The sequence below is a fragment of the Amborella trichopoda genome, chromosome 9, assembly GCF_054954075.1.
Source record: "Amborella trichopoda isolate Santa Cruz 75 chromosome 9, AtrichopodaSantaCruz75HAP2 v2.0, whole genome shotgun sequence".
In the NCBI taxonomy this organism is placed as follows: domain Eukaryota; kingdom Viridiplantae; phylum Streptophyta; class Magnoliopsida; order Amborellales; family Amborellaceae; genus Amborella; species Amborella trichopoda.
In genome coordinates this window covers 13,737,406-13,758,363 of record NC_142344.1, presented here as the reverse complement: position 1 = coordinate 13,758,363, position 20,958 = coordinate 13,737,406, and the positions used below count along the sequence as shown (strand labels likewise).

At 34.6% G+C, this 20,958-nt stretch overlaps 1 protein-coding gene across 17 annotated transcripts in view; it reads right to left on the bottom strand.

The window, feature by feature from the left end:
• Positions 1–618: 618 nt before the first annotated feature.
• GLA1 (Folylpolyglutamate synthetase family protein) overlaps positions 619–20,958 on the bottom strand; it is a 63,969-nt gene continuing 43,629 nt past the window's right edge. For 4 of the 17 annotated variants that reach the window (XM_088845949.1, XM_088845947.1, XM_088845948.1 and 1 more), the window contains exons 7-11: positions 17,657–17,845; positions 17,361–17,460; positions 2,383–2,514; positions 2,171–2,302; positions 619–1,100 (exon numbers count right to left, since the gene is read on the bottom strand). In XM_088845949.1, coding sequence (XP_088702075.1) covers positions 751–1,100; positions 2,171–2,302; positions 2,383–2,514; positions 17,361–17,460; positions 17,657–17,845 — 903 coding nt within the window. In that variant the 3' untranslated portion in view covers positions 619–750. Of the gene's footprint in view, positions 1,145–1,440; positions 1,612–1,995; positions 2,515–17,360; positions 17,461–17,656; positions 17,846–20,958 lie in introns of those variants that run through there. The other 13 variants (XR_016040128.1, XR_016040129.1, XR_016040131.1 and 10 more) reach the window with 13 other exon arrangements.

Below are 20,958 nucleotides of genomic sequence, written 5' to 3'. Positions count from 1 at the left end.
CTAAAATTTTGCACAAGCACTCTCTTCATCTCAATAATCAATCCCCCCCAAAAAAAAGTTCAATTTGAATATTAGATATGATCAAAATGAATCCTCTTCAAAAATGAATCTAGACCATTCATTTTGTGAGTTTCATGATCTTAGCCTTCATAAACATTTTTTTTCCTTTTTTAACATTGTTCATCTAATGATAATAAAACCATCCAAAAAAATTGGAAATGAAAAAATTCTTCTAAGACCTAGATCTAAGCATCTCACCAAAATGAACAACCTATGTTAATTGGGTTAAAAAAATACTTTCTAAGTAGTATTTTCAATTTTTTTTTTGTAATCGTTCATTAAAATGAAAAGAGTGTATATTTCAAATTTTGGATTAAAAAAATGGACATAAGATTTTTTTTAAAGTTGTTGTATCATATTACTATACAACGGTTGCATGAAATCAATGCCCTATATATTATAGTTTTGTTGGTGTGAGCTTAAGAGATGATTGGCCACCCCAAATTTGGTGTCAATAGCATTTATAAAACAGTTAAAAATAAAACAATGTTTAGGCATAGCATTGCAATTGATCAATGGCACTGAATGAATGTCATTGAGTTAATCGATACTTAAAAATAAAACAATGTTTAGACATAGCATTGCAATTGATCAATGGCACTAAATGAATGTCATTGATTTTGTTGATACATAAGTTTACATTAATAATTAACAATCCAAAAGGAAAAATAATCCATTAATAATAAGTCACTAGGTCAGTGAGGATAATACCACAGAAACAATATGGAGGGAACCAGTAACAGCAATGAGGAAGGGTTCCTCTTTTCCCCTTTCTTTGACAATGCTGCAAGTCATCTTTAGTGAAGCCTTGACAGACCCCACTCCACATCCAATGAGTAAATTTGGCTCATTAATTTCCCTTAAATTCCTATGAAGATAATGAACATCATTATGGTTTCCCATGTCCACATCATAGTAGTTGATTGCTAGTTTTTGGGCAGCAGATACCCAAGCTTCTTTTAACAAGGATGATGGCGTTACACGGGTATTACCTCCAGCAATGCTTGCCTCAGTCAGGATCACAACCACGGGTTGCATGCCTGCCAAATCCATACTTGGCGCCCTTATATTAAATGCATTTAAACTTCGAGCCATAGTAAAGGATTGATAAGAAAGGGGGCAAAACAGTTTAAGAGGTAATAAAAGACTAAAAGTTTTAGATGACAATCTAGATCAAAAGAAAAGATAGGATTGATAATAAAGTTTACGAATCAAATAGTTCTAGAAAAAAGTACAGATAGGATGCAAACCCAAATCCTCTTCTTTTTGACAAGTGCGAAAATAATTTTATCATTTTAAATTATCTGCTGAAGTAACAGTAAAGATTTGTTGAACATAAAGAAGTCAGAAAAATACTACGGGATATCAAACTTGCTTTGAAATAGCACATTGAAATATATATAAAGCTTTAGGAACAATATAATACATAACGTACCAGAAAATATTTTTTGTTTTACCCTAGGTGCATAGATCTTGAACGTCCAACCCAGAGGTTGGAGATGAGGAGCCCTACACCAATAGGTTAAGAAGTACGAAGTATCCTGTACCCCTCTATGTACATAACACATAAGACAATATTTACTCTCAGGATAAGCGCAAGCTGTTATCAATTAAAAGAAAAGGGAGATTTATCAAAATCTACCTAATAATTTACCCTCTTTCAACTATTCCAACTTATGGTGATGTCTATTTTGATGGATATTTTGAAATTAAATCAAAAGATACGAGTAAAATGTTAAATAGTTGAACTCTTATGTGTATTTTGATAAATTACCCAAAAGAAAATCTTTATATCACTTCCAACAATGCTACTGTTATCATCACCACCTATCAATTGGTCCAATTCTTGAACATTTGCTACAACAACTCTCCCTCTATTTTCATTCCTTTTCCACCCACACAAATTCTGCTTATTGGCACACAATCTGCAAACTATTCAGTTAACACAGTTTTTCAATATGGCAAATCACAATTCACATGATTCCCAGTATCAATTACTTACTGCATGGAACAGGAACTAGTCAAGCATAAAGCAGTAGTCCATGTTGAATCAAAAGATTTGTAACACGAGAAACAGAGTCTAGCTTTTGAAATACATAGGCAAACTAACCTGACAGCATTTTCATTGCAAATGATACATGGTCTTTGTCACTTGCCATGGCCACTACAAGAGCCACTGAAGCCTTGGCATACACCATTCTAATCGTCTTGGTTAAACATTCAGCAGATGCTTCAGTATGGGCTGGAATTCCACTCAAGGTTGTCAAGCATGCAGATATGACATGAAAATAAAAAATAGAGAGGGGATCATTATGAAACCACCTCCATCAATCAATACAGATACTCCAGAGAGTCCAAGTAACTCAACTTCCGTGCATGTCAGAAATTGGCATCTTCCAACCAAGTACGTATGCTCTAATCCAGCACGTATGGATTCATCAGATATTCTCCATTCTGGCAATAAAAAAAGGGGATGTCATAAGAATTTATCGTGGTGACATAAAGCAGTGACTAATACATGGTAAATTCATTGAAATTGATGATGAATGATGAGATATATTTTTGGGATGAATTTCAAAGTTACATGTCCAAAATGTAAATGGAAATAATTCATCACTAAAATCAGATCAGGATAAGCGAAAATCGGAACTTTTTCTGTTTTGTACATATTAAAAAAAAAAAAAAAAACTTTTGCTGTTCTGTGACTTTAAACTTTAGATTGTTACTATTGGGACATTTAAGCTCTTCTCTTCAAGACTTTGGGATTACAAATTCTTTTGCAAGTTCTACCCAATGTAAATAATCATTGTTTTCATACGTCTGAGCAATTTGTTGACTTATTGCTATATGACATGCCACATAAGGGTGGGGCATCAGTCATTTGATGAAACTTTCATATTTTTTTGGTTTTCAATATTTAAAAATTTCTCCATAATCTCACAAGTTGAAAAATAAAAAAAAAACAAAATAAAAAATAAAAACAAAAGTCACATCAGAACAATGACGCCATGATGGTCAATTTAGCTTTTCGTTCATTAAGCCATTTAAAGATCTCCCCTTAACACATATGAAACCTAGGCATGCATTACACTTTATGGCATGAAATTTCATATTATATGTTTTTGTACCTCTTTTCTCATTCTTTGCTTTTCTGCTCTTATTTTATTTACACCATGTGTATTTTTTTGGGTTTTATATTTACACTTCATGTTCTCTTTCAATTTCCATTTAGTAGGTTTCCTTAAAAATTAGGTATCCACTTTAGCTAATTTTTAATCCCATTCTCCACTTGAGCTACAACAGAATCCATATTCATACAAAATTCAATAGAAGTTTAGAGATAAAATTCTTTACTATTTTCTCATAAAAGATGCATTTATACCTTTTGTCAAATTTAAAACTTTTAATACTCTATTAACAATAATAATAATAATAATAATATTAACAATATTAACAATATTAACAATATTAACAATAATAATAATAATAACAATAATAATAATAATAACAATAACAATAATAACAATAATAACAATAATAACAATAATAACAATAATAACAATAATAACAATAATAACAATAATAATAATAATAATCATAATATTATTATTATTATTATTATTATTATTATTATTATTTCTTATATTTTTATTTTTCTTACCTAACCCTTTGTGGTATGGTTACAATGCTAGTATTAGTTAAGCAACAAACCTTTTAGCTGTAATGATGATTTCCATGGCAATAAACTTAAGGGCACAGTAAGATCTAGTTACAAAACACATCAAAGGTAGGAAACTTGATACATATAGAAACCACTTAAAGCCAGAAACACGAAAAGAGCAAATAGAAGTTACGCTATAATACACATTAGGAATGTAAACATGCGTTCGTCGGGAAACATCATTTTCATATTTAGGGGAAACCATTTCTCAGAGAATTAAAAATGAGCTCATGATGTATTCCTCAGCTGTTCTCCTGAGGATGTTAATTTGTATTAAAAATGTATACTACAAAAATCTGGTGAAGAAGACAGGAGGTACAATATTCCTATGTCAAGAAACTCATGGTCCTGTACAGGATAGGGGATGGGGATTTGCAGAAATTGAACCGATATAGGTTATAGGGTACGGTTAGGAGAAATAAGATGGGCACAGCAAAGAAAGACTAGGTCTTTGCACACCATCCTCAGCCAAAGTGTCTGCAAGGGAATTTGATGCTCTCCATGTGTGAGTCAAGGACACACTTGTAGATGTTGGCAGGGGAGGGAAATGAGGGAAATTTATCAAATATTTGAAAGAACATCCAAGGGCCAGGACTGGTTTTAAAATCCAAGCTATGACCCTGCTGGAACCACGTTCGATTAACAAACTTATGCCCCATTGATGGTTAAACTTCCTCAGTCCTGTAAGAAGAGCCAACGATTCTGCCATATTATAGTCCAGAACACTAACTGGACCAGAGTATTTGATGTAGGTTGAATTTCATACGGAAGAAGATTAAATAGTCTATTGATTGAAAAATTAAAGAGAGCCCACAAGCTAGGTGTCAAGCCCCTTTTCCCTAAGCCCCATGTGGTACATACAGCCTGGTGCACAATTGAGGAGCCAGAGGGCATGGATTGAGGAAGTGGGGAAGGTGGGCATAACTGCCACCATGAGTGGTGGGCAGTTACGCAATTCTGGCACAAACTACTCGAGCTAGAATCTCAAGCTACAAGGTGTAATCATCTTTTTTGGCATGAAATAGCCAAAGGAAACCAAAGTGGTGGTCCATGTTCTCTACTTCTTGCTTTAAGTATACATCGTATCGATCCAATAGAGAGATTGCAACTCCAAATTTTGGAAATAATGTAATACAAATAATGTAAACATGCATATATGGCACGCTCGTCAGTGAATGACATTGAGACATATATTGTTTCCCTCTTAGTTCCATCTTGATTCCAAACAAGTCTGAATCTCGATTCCATATCGGTCGATTCCAACTAGGTTAGAAACTCGATTCCATCTAGGTACGAATCTTGATTCTATTTTGGTCGAATCTTGAATCCTAAAAATAGGAATCTCGCCCCCATGATTCATAATATTAAATTGAATAGAACTCAAGATGCCAACTAGCCATGACATGACATCCAATGGTCCTTCACAATCACATGTACATATAACATCCAAACTTCAAAGTTCAGACTCCAAAGACAAATGTTCATGACATAAAATAAAAACGCTAATAATACACTTGATGTCTCCTTCGGTCTCAATCCAATAAATGATATGATGATCCACCACGTGCATCTCCCACATTGGAAGCCTAGGCTGTAGAGCCATCATCATTAGTTTGATCCCCCTATCCACACATCTTCCTCCTCAGTCGCCTATGAGTCAACCTCCTACTCCTCATTCTTTGGAACTTGCGTGGACCCGATTCTTTTCCTTAGGGATGGCAATCGACCATGTTTGGTCCAGGCCAGCCCTAGCCTTAGACTGGTGATGGCTCCTAGTGGGCCGGCCAAAGCCAGACAAGCCAAAGAGGCTCTGACCCAAGCTCAGTCCTGGCCCCATCCAGTAAGGCCAGGCCAGATAGAGCTAAAAACAAAAAGGAAAAAATAAGGGAAACATGGGCCGGACGGGTCTGCCCTCAGGCAGTAGTGGCCCGCCCTGGCTATAGCCCCTTTGGCCACATTTTGTGGCCCAGGCCCTAGAATTTCAGGGTTGGGCCCTACAGTCCCTTGCTAGCCCCACTCTTTTTTTGCGATATAGTGATGGCCCTTCTCCTCCAACACCCTCGCTGATTGTGGATCTATTATCCACTCGGTTGTGCCCTTAGGTTCATCCAATACAATTGGGTCAACATCCATGTGCTTCAAATACTCCCCTATGACGCTCATTATATTGGACATAGACAAGATCATTCAACTTTTTTTGCTCTTGCCTGTCTCTATGGAGATGTGATAGAAAGAAAGGAAACAAGAACATGAGCTATTTTTATATAATAAGACTTACATGCTCAAAATGCTCTCCATTTGCACTCACAACTGGAGGAACTGCATGTGAGGCTCAATACCGAAATAGCAAGATATTGAAGATTTAGTATCGCACCCCATATGATGCCCACCACTCAGTTGCATATTATTTTGGATATGTCATATAACTGCATAAGTAACACAAAGCAAAGAAGAAACAGTATAGTTAACTTTATATTGAAATTCAAACTTCAAAGTTTAAAATTTAAATCTTTTGGTTTACTTAGTTGTGTAGTATCCCGACTCTGAATTGCGAAATCTCATCCAAAATTCTCTAAACATACACTTGAACTTGATTACGTAGTACTTTGGATCGCATCTTGTATAGTCAGATCAAGGATTTACATCTCAAGTACATCTAAGAACCGTCATTTATTGTACAATCTGATTTAATGGAAGGGCGCTTAGAGTGAAGAGATAGATTCAAAAAGTAACCAGCTGCGTAGAGGGGCCGATGACGCTGGGCATCTCATCTCTTATCTGCAATTTCAAGTATAGGCTTGTATTTGGTTTCAACATCCTTTAAAACCATTTTGATCCCTTCATTCACCCTAATTGCCTCATGTATGTAGCCTATAGTGGGCTTTGCGTCACAATCATATAATAGAAGCACTTTCACCAAAGCGTGAGAAACAACCAAAGAATAGTAACTTGGGCCCAAAAAGATATATTAGGCACTATGGTTTTCCCCCATCTTGATGCCCTGAGAACTTACTTTTATTCCACTTTTCTGAAGTAAACATGCTCCTTAAGGTATCTTTTTGCTTGCATGCTTTGAAGGGTGAGATATGTCGTGACAAATTTAGTTACTTCTGGACTCACTATCACTCTCTTCTATATAATCTTCCTCATTTTGCTTACAACTAGGTTATGGCAATAAATAAAAACATTGACAAATTTAGCTTAAGGTTCGCACTGCCATGGCATTTACTCTATTTGCTCAAGAGAATGTTGATATAGTTGTTGTTGAGGTGAACATATTTGCAACTTAACTTTTAAGTGTCAATATACGTATTGTATGAGGTGTTGCGTGATGAGCGGTCATTCAATTGCTCAAAGCAAAGACTAGAATGAAAACTTTTGGCATCCTGGTGAATATTTCATTAAGGTTTTGTCTCCTTCCTTACCCTTAGACAAACTTAGCTTTTGTATTTGCCCATTTAACGTTTGATGTCTCCACTATGTCCTTAAGTATTAAATATAGAATCCAAAACATATGCCTCCTCTACAGAGTCAAGAGATGCCCAATTGAAAAATATGCGGCATCATTGGTAGTGACAATTTGTACCACATGCTCTTCCCACTCATTCCTCAACGCACACAAGTTGTGTCATGTGCATTGTTTGATGTACCAATAGATTTCACAAAGGAAGTCCCCAAGGGACAATTGGCCAAGAAATTAATATATGCCCGAGCCCATCCATCACACATGATAGTCACCCTATACTTCTCCCATCCTTCCTTTAGTGAGCTCAAAATTTCCTTCACAACTTTCATTGCATCCTTCAAAAGGGGCTCCTTAAGCCATAAAATGAAGGGCGTCTCAGCCTGAGGCCACCAAGTGCCTCAATCATAATCTTGAAATATCGAAGCGCGAGGTATTGAAAAGAATACTGGTTTGGTAAAACCACTTCGGGTATTTACATACCTTATGCGCTTCTTCTTTGGTTTGTTTGTTTATTTTTATTTGTTTCCCCTTTGTCATCTTATCATCTACCATAACCTCTGGGTAACGAGTGCAAAATGCATCCACTGGTCTCTTAGAGAGAGGCCCTTTTGCCCACCATTATCATTAATATGCATAACCTTCTCCTCAATAATCCTACACCCACTTCCAACTTCAGATACATTTTCATCATCAAATATTTGAATTTCATCCAACAATTCTACGTTTTATAGCTCTCTTTTCTTGTATTTTCTTTTTGCTATATATATATATATATATATATATATATATGGAAAACTCTTTCCAACACCTATAGGTAAAAATGAACAGTGATTTTGCCTACCCTCATCACCATCCAAACTTCATCACACGGTCACAGTTGTCCAACAGTGTTTCAATTTTCATTTTTTTTCTACAAATCCAAATTACTTGAAATTTGGAGCATGTGTACATTTTAGTGAGACGCACCTAATAAAAATATGAAAAAAATAATTCGTAAAATATAAATTGACCAAAATACCCTTGTATGCCTCTTTAAGATGTACATGCGTTCCAAATTTCAGATCATTCCGATTAGTAAAAATAAAATAAAATAAAAATTGAAACACTACCAGACAACTGTGATCGTGCGATGAAGTTTGGATGGAGATGAGGGTAGGCGAAATCACTGTTCATTTTCGCCTATTTATATATATATATATATATATATATATATATATATATATATATATATATATGCCTTAATCTCTCTTCTAATCTCATCAGTTACTCCCCCTACTTCTATTGGCCATATTGAACTTTGCTTGATAGCATGCTGATGGAGATCAAGAGTTAGTTGATTCAAAAAATTAATTTTATTTATTTTTAATTTCATGGATGTGGGAGTACATTTTAATTTTTCTATTAGTGTTAAATTTTTAAGAATTATAATATAGGGTTAATATCCAATACTTAGTTTATCTTTTTTAATTTTACTTTTGAACAATTCATTGGATACTATTCATGGGTATTGATCAATGGATATTATTCATAGGTACTATTTGTGGGATTGATGGGTATTATTCAAGGATTACTGCTTATAAGGGTAGTTATGGAATTTTAGTATTGATTAGGGGTATTTTAGAGTCTTAAATTATTCACTTGGGTTTTAAGTCAATTTTAGGGACATTATGCCATGCTTATGTTATTGGAATGAATTTTATTTTTATGATAGAAGCAAGTTCTCCTTCTCTTAACTTGATTTACAACTATATTTTTTTCTCTAGTATTGCTATTTTTACCTATTTGAGGTTCAAAAAAGAAGAATTCAATTTCCCACCTTTCTTTCTTGTATCAAGTAATATCAGAGCATGGTTAAAAGATGGTCAGAGATTGCCATGGCTGGTCATAGAGGTCTTAGCCATAGGGATACCGATTTCATCTGATTGCATAAGGAAGTCAACAACTTGAGGGATAGGGTTACATAACTGTTATGCAAGCGAGACTAGCAACAATATGCCCCAAATGAAGAGGAGACTATAGAGATAGATCCAAATCGTGAGGGTTTTAATGGAGATTGCCACAGATTAGAGTCTATATTTGAGTGGGAATAGACTAATGACGTTAGGGTTTGATATGTGACATCATCGATGGAAGCATAATTTTGAAGGAGAACAATAAGGATCCAATCATTAGGCAGATTCAATATTCTTTGAATTAGTGGATGGTCCTATCTTTGATAGAGCTCCTATATTTGATAATGATCGTATTTTTAATAAAGAACTAGGTGATCCCAGTTCTTATCATAAATATTAAAAAGAGTGCACTTTCAATATCTTGGGTCGATAATCCACGAAAATAAAGATATTGAGGAAGACGTTGCACATAGAATTAGAGTTGGGAGGGCGAAGTGGAGATGTGCACCTGGAGTTTTATGTGGGTGAAGGGCAAGTTATTATAAGACAGCTGGGAGACCAACTTTCTTTTATGGGGTGGAATGGGTGGTCAAGAAACAACATCCTCATAGGATGAGGATGTTGAGATAGATAAGTGGCAAGACAAGAAGGGATAGAATTCAAAATGAATACGTTTGAGAGATCTTAGGTGTGGCTCCAATAAGCGATAAGATGAGATAAAGTAGACTTAGGTGGGCTTGCTATGTACAATACAGACCCAGTATAGCACCTATTGGGAGATGTGAGTTGGTTCAAGTAGAAGGCTAAAAAAGGGCAAAGGGTAGGCCCAAAAAGACATGGTTGAGCTTAGTGAGAAAAAATATGGGGACTTATGGCCTCATTGAGGGTATGGCCCTTGATAGAGCAAAATGGCAATGGTGATGCTTGTCGCAACCCGATAGTGATGGTAATGACTGCGACAGTGGTGGTGGTGGTGAAGACGTAAAAGTGGAGGCCACTGGAGGCAGCGACCATAAAGACATCTTTACTCCCACTATGGGGCTCACCTTTACTATTTCCAATTAAAGGATTCCATCCCACGAAGGCAAGCTACTATATCTAGGTGCACCAAAATCCCTAGCAACTTGTTTGAGGATATTTTGATCAGGCCTATAACCCCATAGGTCCCAGGATCAAGCCCTAATGTTAATGCCCAACAGTTAGGTTGAGAGAGACCTTGTGGTTAGAGGAGGATTTGTATTAAATCCATTTCAAAACTCAAGGGCGAGTTTTCTCCAACCAGGGGAGAATGATGGAGATCAAGAGCTAGGTGATTCAATTTTTTTTGTTTTTAATTTCATGGATGTGATTTATTTTTTTATTTTTTATTAGGATTAAATTTTAAGAATCATAATGTGGGGTTAATCTCCAATAATTAGTTTAAAATTTAACCATAATGTGGGGTTAATATCCAATAATTAGTTTCTTTTTTATCTTTTTTTCCTATTAGCTAGTTACTGTTCATGGGTATTATTCACTGCTACTATTCGTGGGTACTATTCATAGCTTTGCAAGTACTTTTCATGGATCTCACAGGTACGATTCATGGATTACTGTTCAAAAGGGTATTATGATATTTTAGTATTGATTAGGGGTGTTTTAGAGTTAAATTAAGCTAATTTTAGGGTGTTTTAGAGGCGTATGTTAATAGAATGAATTTTATTTTATGAAGAAAGTTCTTCTCTTGGCTTGACTTAGAGCTATGCTTTTCTTAATTATTGCTGATTTTACTTGTTTGAGGTTCAGGGAAAAGGTAGATTTAATTTCCCACCTTTCCTTCCTACATCACATGCAATTTCCCGGTAATTGACAAGATGTTCCTTTTGCTAGAGAATACCCCTAGTATAAATTGTTCAATGTGCAGTACAAAAAATACTAGTTCAATCCTTAGGTTTGCTAAGTTTAAAATATTTCCAAGCCAGATCTTTGTTATTCAAAGAATATGAAGACATTGTTCTAGAAAAAAAGTACTAGGAAATGGAACTTTCCAAAAAAAATTGATCCTATGTTCGGGACTTTTGATACCAAACCCAAAATTGAAAGAAATAAGGATTTCTAGGTTTTAATATCCTTGGCCCTTGAAAGCCTTGATTACATGGTGAATCCTTGCACAAAAACACTGAAAAAATTGCCCAAAACAATCTCAAATGATTGCCGTTGCTTATGTGCATATTTCCGCCTGCGAATAGTGGCTCGAATATGTGGATGCCTTGTACTAAATGCGATGCGCCCGCAAAAGCAGGTGATGTGCTGCATGTGTGGGCATCATCAAATCCTGCATATGCAGGGTGCTATAGTGCGCCTTGTGGTGCATTCGCATCAATGCAGTCGCATAAACCTCATGTGCCTGCATTGAGTAACATTGATTCAAGATTTTTTCACAACTAACCATTCTATACAACTTGTTTTTTCCCGTTGAACCTAGAACTTATGATTCAAAGACCAGGTGGGATCCTCTTTACTAGTAGATGTTGAACGACTTTAACCCCATTCTGTTTGCCATTTTGCAAATGTATTGCCTTGTAAGACCTCTAGTCAAAGGATCAACTACATTTTCCTTTCATTTGACATGTTCTCGATTAGTAACTCCAGCTCTACCAACATTCTGATAGAACTCTCTACGTGCTATTTGTAAATTTTCCGTTGTATAGGTCATTAGAAGTTCTATATGACATAACCAGGCTATCATAGTAAATAAATGATAGCTGGAATTGGCCTTGGCCAATTTGGCAGTTCATACAACAAGCTTCTTAGGCATTCTGTTTCTTCACAAGCAGAGTCTAATGGCATAAGCTCTGGTGATGATTTAAGAGATATACTTTTGCTAGTTTGACACCCATGATATTGCATCTCCAACCAAAGTAAATATCCATCCGAACGTTCATAATGAATCCCAGATTTCAACACTATAACCCACATCATTATATCCTTCCAACACCACAAGATAACCAAAATAGTGTGACATAATTTACAATCCACTTAAGATATCTAACAATGAGATATTGCATCCTAATGTCCTTGACTAGGGCAACTAGCATATCTATTAATTTCCCAACTGAGTACATAATGTCTGGTCTAGTACTACTACTCATAGCATACATTAGGCTACAATGACTCAAGATCAGTGTTCGCAAAACCGGCCGGTTCGAATCGGAACCGGCCGGTTAGATCGGTACCGGCAAGGTACCGACTCCGGCTAAGGCCGATTTTGTGGCACTAATAAATATCTCGGCCTCTCCAAAACATTTCAGTACCAAAACCGGCTGGTTTATGGTCGAACCGGCGATTTCATTCAAAACCGGCCGGTTTATTCAAACCGGTCCGATTTAACGATATAACACCCGAAATAACGTACAGAACGGTATAATCTGAAATAACGACTGTTATTTGACATAGCGGGCGTTATTTGTAACATAAACCGTGAATCGAATTTTGTAGCCTTTTTTTATTCCAATTTCTTACTTTTTTTGTTTTTGTCGATCAATTATTGCACTTATACACCTGAAATTTTTTTAAAATAATTGTTTATTGAATCAAAATCGAAGAAGAATAATTTTTTGTGGATTGAAAATGGCGAATTTATGAAACTGTGAAATTTCCGCCAGTTTATCAATCTAAGCTTCAATACCCCATGAATATGCATGAAAATGAAGGGCTTTGATGCATATTGAAGGCTTAAACTTTTCCCTATTTCGATTTGTCGAAAAAGATGAATATTTGAGGTTGATTTCGGCTGAAAGTGAGCAGCAGCGAAGAACCGTATTCGATGAAAAAAAATTGATTTTTGATCCATGTATTGATCGTTTGTTTCGAATTTATCAATGAAGTTTGATCATAAAGGCTTCATCAACCGAATAAATTAGGTATTTTGATTTTATCATTGAGTAAATTTATTTATATGAATTTTTTTTGCTACGCTTTTGTTTTGAAAATTTCGTGAAGTGAAATATTCGCCATTTTTTGAAGAAGAATCTCAATAGTGAATGAATTTTCATGAAATATGGAGCATTTGAATCTTAATTGAAGTATTTATCATATCCCCATGTCAATTTGTTCAAAAAATGAAAGATTCGGGGTTGATTTTAACTCTAAAGTTTCTGTGTTCTTTGGCTCGATTTTTGGGTTCTTAAATTTTTTTTTTTTTTTTTTTAATAAAATTACGTTTTGTTTTTATAAAAATATGTTATTTGTGATGAATATGAGGAAAAAAAACTTCTTTCTTTTTAATTTTATATATTTTTGGTGAGCTTGTTGGATTGTTTTTAATGTTATATTTTTTTTTTTTTACAAACATATTGTTTTCTGTGATGAATGTGAGAAAAAAATATTTCTTTCTTTTTAATGTAATATATTTTTGATGAACTTCTTGTCTTGGACTGTTTTTAATGTTATATATTTTTTTATAAAACTATGTTTTTTTTGTGATGAATATGAGAAAAAAAAATATATTCTTTCTTTTTAATTTTATATATTTTTGGTGAGCTTGTTGGATTGTTTTTAATGTTGTATTTATTTTTTTACAAACATATGTTTTTTTGTGATGAATATGAGAAAAACATTTCTTTAATTTTAATGTTATATATTTTTGGTGAGCTAGTTGGATTGTTTTTAATGTTATATATTTTTTTATAAAAATATGTTTTTCATGTTAAAATTGAAATCTTATTTAACTTTTTTCATCTTAATTCTACATTTTTAAGTTGTATGTCTATGAAAGGCACAAATTCTGTGGAAAAAGGTTAATATCTTGAATATCTTTGTTGCCGAGGTGATTATTTTCTAGTTATGAAGGCTATTTATTGATTCATGGTCATGATAATTTAGGGGATAATCTTATATGGCCAACTTTGCCTTTCCTTTTCATGTATGATCAGTAGTGCTTCATTATTTTTCTCTAACTACTTATTTATTAATTTTTTTTGTTTGCATAATGATTTTGATTTGCTACTTAATCCCCATCGATTCAAGGTCTCATTGCTCCTTATTTCTATAACTGTGCATCATTTTTTTTGCTCCTCAATCCTATTTTTTTGTTCATGTATTGCAGGTTTATGGGATTATTGTGGATGTTTTCGTTTTGATGAAAAATTTGATAACTGACTGTTGGTGTATCTGCTGTCTGTGTTCTCAACTTCTTGTTTGGTTGTGACATTTTATTCTAATTTATTTTTTTATTTGTTACAAGTTATCCATCATTTGTTGCAACTTCACACTCCTGAAATCTATTTATCCTCTATGAAGAAAAGAGGTAGAAACCAAAAAGTGTTTCTCATCTCTCATGTTTCCACATGCTGAAATGGATAAAAAGTGTAACCTGTTTTTTTTTAAATATGCATCTTAATTCTACATTTTAAAGTTGCCATCTTATATAATTTTTTTTTTCATATTAAAACCCAACTCAAAAGGTTATTGAGTAAATGAGGTTTGACCAATTGAGATTTCGCCATTTGAAAAGCGATTTGGCCATATTTTTTTAAAATATGCAATTTAGTCATTTGCAGCAACACTTAACACCTTGACCCACACCCTGCATTTGATAACCAAGTTACTGAGTAAATGAGGTGCTCTCTCTTACTACCTTGACTCACAACCCCGTATTAAAGGGTTTTTCAACATTAAAACAACTTCTTTCAACATCAACATTAAAACAACATTAAAACGGTATAAAAGCATATATTATTGCATCAGTTTACTTTTTCTTTTATTAGTGTCTTCTATGGCCCATAAAGAAGTAGATATTTGTTGCAAATATTTTAATTTGAAAAACAAAATTTTGTTTGCACTTCATTTTTTTCTTTATTTCTTGTGTGTTTACTTGTATGGTTAATTACCTTGAGTTGCATTATGCCCAGAGGGATGAATCAATTTGTAATGCTTTATTTCATTTTGGGGTCATCGAAAATGCAAAAAGCACCTTGCTTGGGTAAAATATTGAGGCAAAAAAGTCTCAAATAATTTTTTTTAATGAAATTTTATGTTCAGGAAAATTTACAAGAAAATAACAAGATGAGAAGGGGGAATGTGACGTGGCAGTATGCCACAAAAGTGAATGATAGGGGAAGAGTTCGATGCAATTTTTGTAACAAGGAAATGGGTACCATGACCTCCCTCGCCACTCTCATTACTACTAGCCATTGTTAGTTGGACTTTGTAAAATCATTAATTGAATTAATGTCAAACTGCTCCCAGCCCCTTGACCGGTTAACCGTTCTAGTTCGATTTTGCGAACATTGCTCAAGATACTTTATTTCAGAAATATATCTCTGCATATTTCTTAACCTGATATTTGGCTCTATAGATGCAGAGGCTGGCCTGCAATCAGCATGCTCAACCTTAAATTTAATAATAAATTCTCAATATAAGAAGATTATATTAACACTTAACACAATTTCTTTCTCACTATTTTGATACCAAATATGAGATCAGCCTCACCAGGTCTTTCATATCAAAGTTCGATGAGAGAAACTTTTTAGCTTCCTCCACAATTTCTAGGTCCGTACAAAAAGTGAGCAACGATCTACATATAATATAATCAATTTATGATGCATAAAGAACCGGTAATTTTACAATACACCTACTTATTTGCCTCATTCACTTAAAAACACTTTTACAATATAACTTTGCCGAATTTCTTATGCCATTATTTACGTGTCTATTTCAGTTAAACAGATTTGACAAACTTATAGATTTTGCTATAGGTAAAAAGTGAGAAGGCGGCAGAGAATGCATAAGAGTTTCCCAGACCAAAAGCAGGTAGAGGAAAATGAAAGTACCAATTTCCATTTTCAAGGTCTTCTTGATACAATACTACCGTAGACAACTAAACCACACACCTAGGACTCGTCACCAGAACTTTCCTAAGTGGGAAACCATTTTAGTCATGCAAGGCCACGAATAGACAAGCAACACGAAAAATGCAAAACAAATATGTGCAGAAACGCATGCACAAACTCAGTTATGAATATGCAAGGACATACATATGTAGGAAACTACCTACAAACACACTCTTTTTGGTAAGGAAAAATTTTATACAAGGTTGCAACCTTAAACTATAAATTAAGGTCACCTCAAAAATCCATCGAAATGTATGAAAATAAATCTTTTTTAAAAAGAGATTTGAGTCCTAAAAATAGTGCATCTCAACACATTATTTAGATGTCCATTTCCAAGATTTTCATGCATCTATAGATCTGCTTTATTTAAACCATTTTTGGAATTTTAATTTTATAATTAGAGATATAAATAGATTTTCGGACCATCCTAAAAGTTTTTGACACCATAATTGCATCTTATGGTAGAGTTTTGATGTGCACGTTACTTTGATTGTTTAAGTTTGCAACCTTATACAAACCACACCCTTTTGGTAATGGCATCAGCATCATCATCGTCAAAGCCTTTTCCCAACTAATTGGGGTCGGCTACACGAATCATAGTCTGCCATTCTGCTCTACTAAGGGTCATACCCTCAGTGAGGCCATAAGTCTCCATATCTTTTCTCACTACTTCCAACCATGTCCTTTTGAGCCTACATCTTGCCCTTTTTGAGCCTTCGCCTTGAACTAACCTCCTAACATATGTTGTACTAAGTCCACGCCACACATAGCCAGCTTACCTAAGTCCACTCTCTCTCATCTTATCACCTATTGGTGCCACATCTACCTTTTGGTAATGACATTTATTTTAATTTCTTTCCATTTTGTAGCCTATCACATGAAAATCGCAGTTTGTAAAACATGGAATATTTCAATCTAAAAGCATGAAGCACATATCTATCTCAACCTATTTGTATCAACTAATAATGCAAATGAACCATCTGTGCTTCGTTGATCTTGTCTTGTCCAGAGCATATAAAATAAAGCACTCTTAAACATAATGATCATGATAAATCCATAGAATTGAAGCAGTCAACCATTCTGAACTTTTTATTAGAATTACCCATTAAAACGATATGATATAACTATAAGAGAAGGTAGCTATTCTCATACAAGTTTTCACATTCCCACCAAACCCAAGCATGTTAGTTTCAAAAATTCACCGGATTGGTATCTCCAACCTGGTTATTAGGGTGGGAATGCCAAATACGCAGGGGATAATGGCAGGCCCATAAAATAAAATAAAAGTATTAGCTTTAAGATATCAAAACAATCAGGCAAAATGTTCTCATAATTCTAGGAGTCAGTACCTCGGTTTCTCAGGCAGAGCGCCGAACAAGTTGCCGTCACGGCATTCTGAAGCTGGTGGTGTCCAAGCATGTGCAATCTCATGTTAAATAACTCAATGAACTACATAAACATTTTTTAATGTGTTGGTAGACATCATATGGATGGAAGCATCAAATACAATTACTTCTTTTCAAAACTGGAAACGCACCCATTCTTAAACAGATGGCAAACTTTGCTATACTCGGATAACATTTACCATACTTATGAGACAAGACAAATATTTAATTCATCTAATTAGGAGGATTCTAGACAATACCATTTGTAGGTCTTCAAGATGGATCAGTATATCACAAGATTGATAAGGTTTGTCAGTATGGCCTTGGAAACCTTTCAAAATAGCATGGATCCTAGGATCTGTTGCTGATAGAACAGGGGAATTCTCCGAGAATGCTTTTTGGCGAATAATGTGCTCAACATGTGGTTGAAATGGGCCACCTATCACCACCTAAAAAGTTCTCACAATTTGTCAATATATAAATAAGGATGAAGTTTCTATAAGGCCCAAGCTTTACGAAAACAAAATAAAGCCTCACCTCAAATCTTCGTCTAGAAAGCATTTTCAACAATGGAAATCTCCATGATAGCTCTAAAATAAATTTTCAATACCAACAATAAAATTTGAAACTAAAAAAACGGTACAGATCTACTTATTCTTAGGGCAAAATGGACGGTCTAGATAACTTGTTAATACGTATTGTTTTTAGAGCTTGAAATCCTAATTTTTTTTCATGACAGTAATATTCAAGCAAAGATGATCGATATAAAGGTTTTTCAATACTTGAATTGCAATTTTAAATGAGTTATGAGGTGAGGCTTTACTTATTTTGATAGGGCTGCAACCCTATCAAACCATTTTCCTGTAAATAATAAATCTAGTAAAACAGAAAAAGCAAAATTGAGTTACAAATATCCTTTATATAAATTATTGTTGCATGTGTGGCCATTTAAAGGCCCTATGAGAGCATGCACTGAAATTATATAGTGAAATATTGGCTCCAGAGGGAGTGTGGTCCACTTTGGACTGCGAGGCATTGCTAATGCCAAGACTCACTTGAGTTTTTTTTTTTTTAAATTGTTAACTGTTCGAGACTCACTTGAGTTTTGACAGGGCTATGACTCAAGCGATGTCTAAAACTCGTAGTCTTGGGCATTGCGTGAGCACAACCAATAAGGTTTTGATGTGGGTTGTCCCTTGATGAAGTCGAGACAAATACGCCGGGGACTAGATGTGAACCCTGTATGTAATAGTTGGCCGGAGAGGACAATGGCCTAAATTCTCATCATTATATCAAATGACATGCACACTAGATAGCCGTCCGGGTAGCAGCTATTTAGATAAGGGTGTATGACGTGTACATGTGAGGAAGAGATGACTCCTTGCAACATTGGATTGTGTTGGAAGGACCCATGAAGCATAATGCTGAAATGGGACTTCGACTTGTCCTTAGGGAAGGACCTGTAATCCATGGATTAGGATCATATCTCCTTCATTTATTAGCGGATTTTGATACTCCAATTATAAAACCTTGCGAAGGGTTGTGGGTCATGGGAACTATTGGGCCAGTTTGAGAAGGTATAGTGAAATGCAGTCTCTAGAAATGATGGAGTCCTCAATATATTTGTTGTAATCCTAACTCCATGGATCCAATTCCCATCAAATCTTCTTAGATATATTTAAATATGTCTTGGTTAACTTTTTGATAATTAAAATCATTTTTTAGGCTTTTCTGGGTATTCCATTTTAATGAAATATAATTTTTAAATAAGTTTTCTAGTTTTAATTTGATTAAAGAGAAAAATAAAATATTTGATGACATTATAAAATTTATTTTAATATCTGTAAATTATATTTAAGATATCGGAGGCCATTGGGATTCATTGGGCCCACCAATTAGTGGGGCGTGGGGCCAACATGGTCACCCATAGGGTGGTGCGTCCCAACTCCTTATTCTTCTCTTTCCTATTTTATGGCTTGTGCCATTAGGCATACAATTAATTGAAATTGGAATATTTTAGGAAAGAGTTCGTACAGAGACTTTGATTTATTTCAAAAGGGGAAAGTATAAAAGATTTACTAAATTTGATTTAGTATTTTCTTTACACAATATTTTATGGGAATAGAGTTATGAAAATTGAGAGATAATGGTTGAATTTCATTCCTTTTAATCATGATGGCCGATCTAATAAATAAATGCATGAGATCTCTTCACCCCACGTCTCTATGTTCAAAGATCATGATTAAGTTTCATAATGATGACAAAACCCTAACCCTATAAACCCTAGCCTTTATGTTATATAAACTAGCGAGGAGCCCATTCTTCACACAATTCATATCTTAATCTCTCTATCTCTTTGAGCATAAGGGGTAGTACGCCCCTCTTTGATCTATCTCGATTTCGCTCTCTAAAATTAGGGTTTAGAAAATAAAAGAAACCCTAAGGGGTGGCACGCCCAAACCACAAAGCCTAGGCCATAGGTACTAGCTTTATGCTCATATATTGAGTCTTGGTCTAGTTTATCCTATGTCATGCTCTCTGTTGGTTTTGCCTAGGCTTTCCAAGTTGTGAGACAAATTCTTAAACCTAGATCCCGTGCGTCATTGGTGGAGGAGACTTAGTGTGGGGTTTACAAAGTCCTTGAGGATAACCTATGCGGTATTTTATTGTTTCATGCTTTCTTGATATAATTGCATCTTTTATGTAATTTTCAAATTCAAGTTATGAATGTAATTTTGTTTTGATGGCAAGCAAGTGAGAGTCTTTAGCATTCTTGTATTTTTATTTGGCTCATATATTGTATTAGGACACTTGTAAGTGATCCGGGTGGTAATACATAAGAAAAAAGATAGAAAAAATTTAATCGGTCTTGACTTGGCCAGTCACATAATCCTTCTTTCAAGACCTTTATTAGAGAAGTATTTCTTTAATGTACTTAACATTTTTTGGACACTTGATACCCTTACCCCACAATGTAGTAACTTTTTTTGGACACTTGATACCCTTAACCCCTTATAATAACACTTTTAGGACCATCTAGATCTTCCTCATATCTTTATAAAATTTGTAGGAAGTCAAAGATATTTTTTTTATTTTGGTTAAAACAAACTCCCACTTGAATAGGGAGCAAATCTATTTAATTTCAAGAGATTCCCTAACTAACTTTTAATTAAAAGTGAGTAGGGTGTGCCACCTTATGAACTTTATGTGGGGCCCACAAGGCCACATGTCCCACTCATGGATGGAACACATGTCAGGGCTGGATCCTAGGTCCCCACATGTGCCCTTCCTTGTTCTGAAAATTTCGAATATACCCTTTTAATGAATAAAAAGCATAAATAAATTTTTGAAATTTCTAAAATAAATTTTTAAAATTCATAAAAATATTTCTAATACCAAAATAAAATATTTATAAGTGGATTGATACTAATAGGTCAAAAGTAGTGATAATAAGGTACTCGACTTGACTCAATAACTATGATCTACTACTGTCTTCTCAACCAACCCAACAGAGACCCAAGATCCACAGTCTCATGCAGGGGGCTCATGATTTGCTCATCAA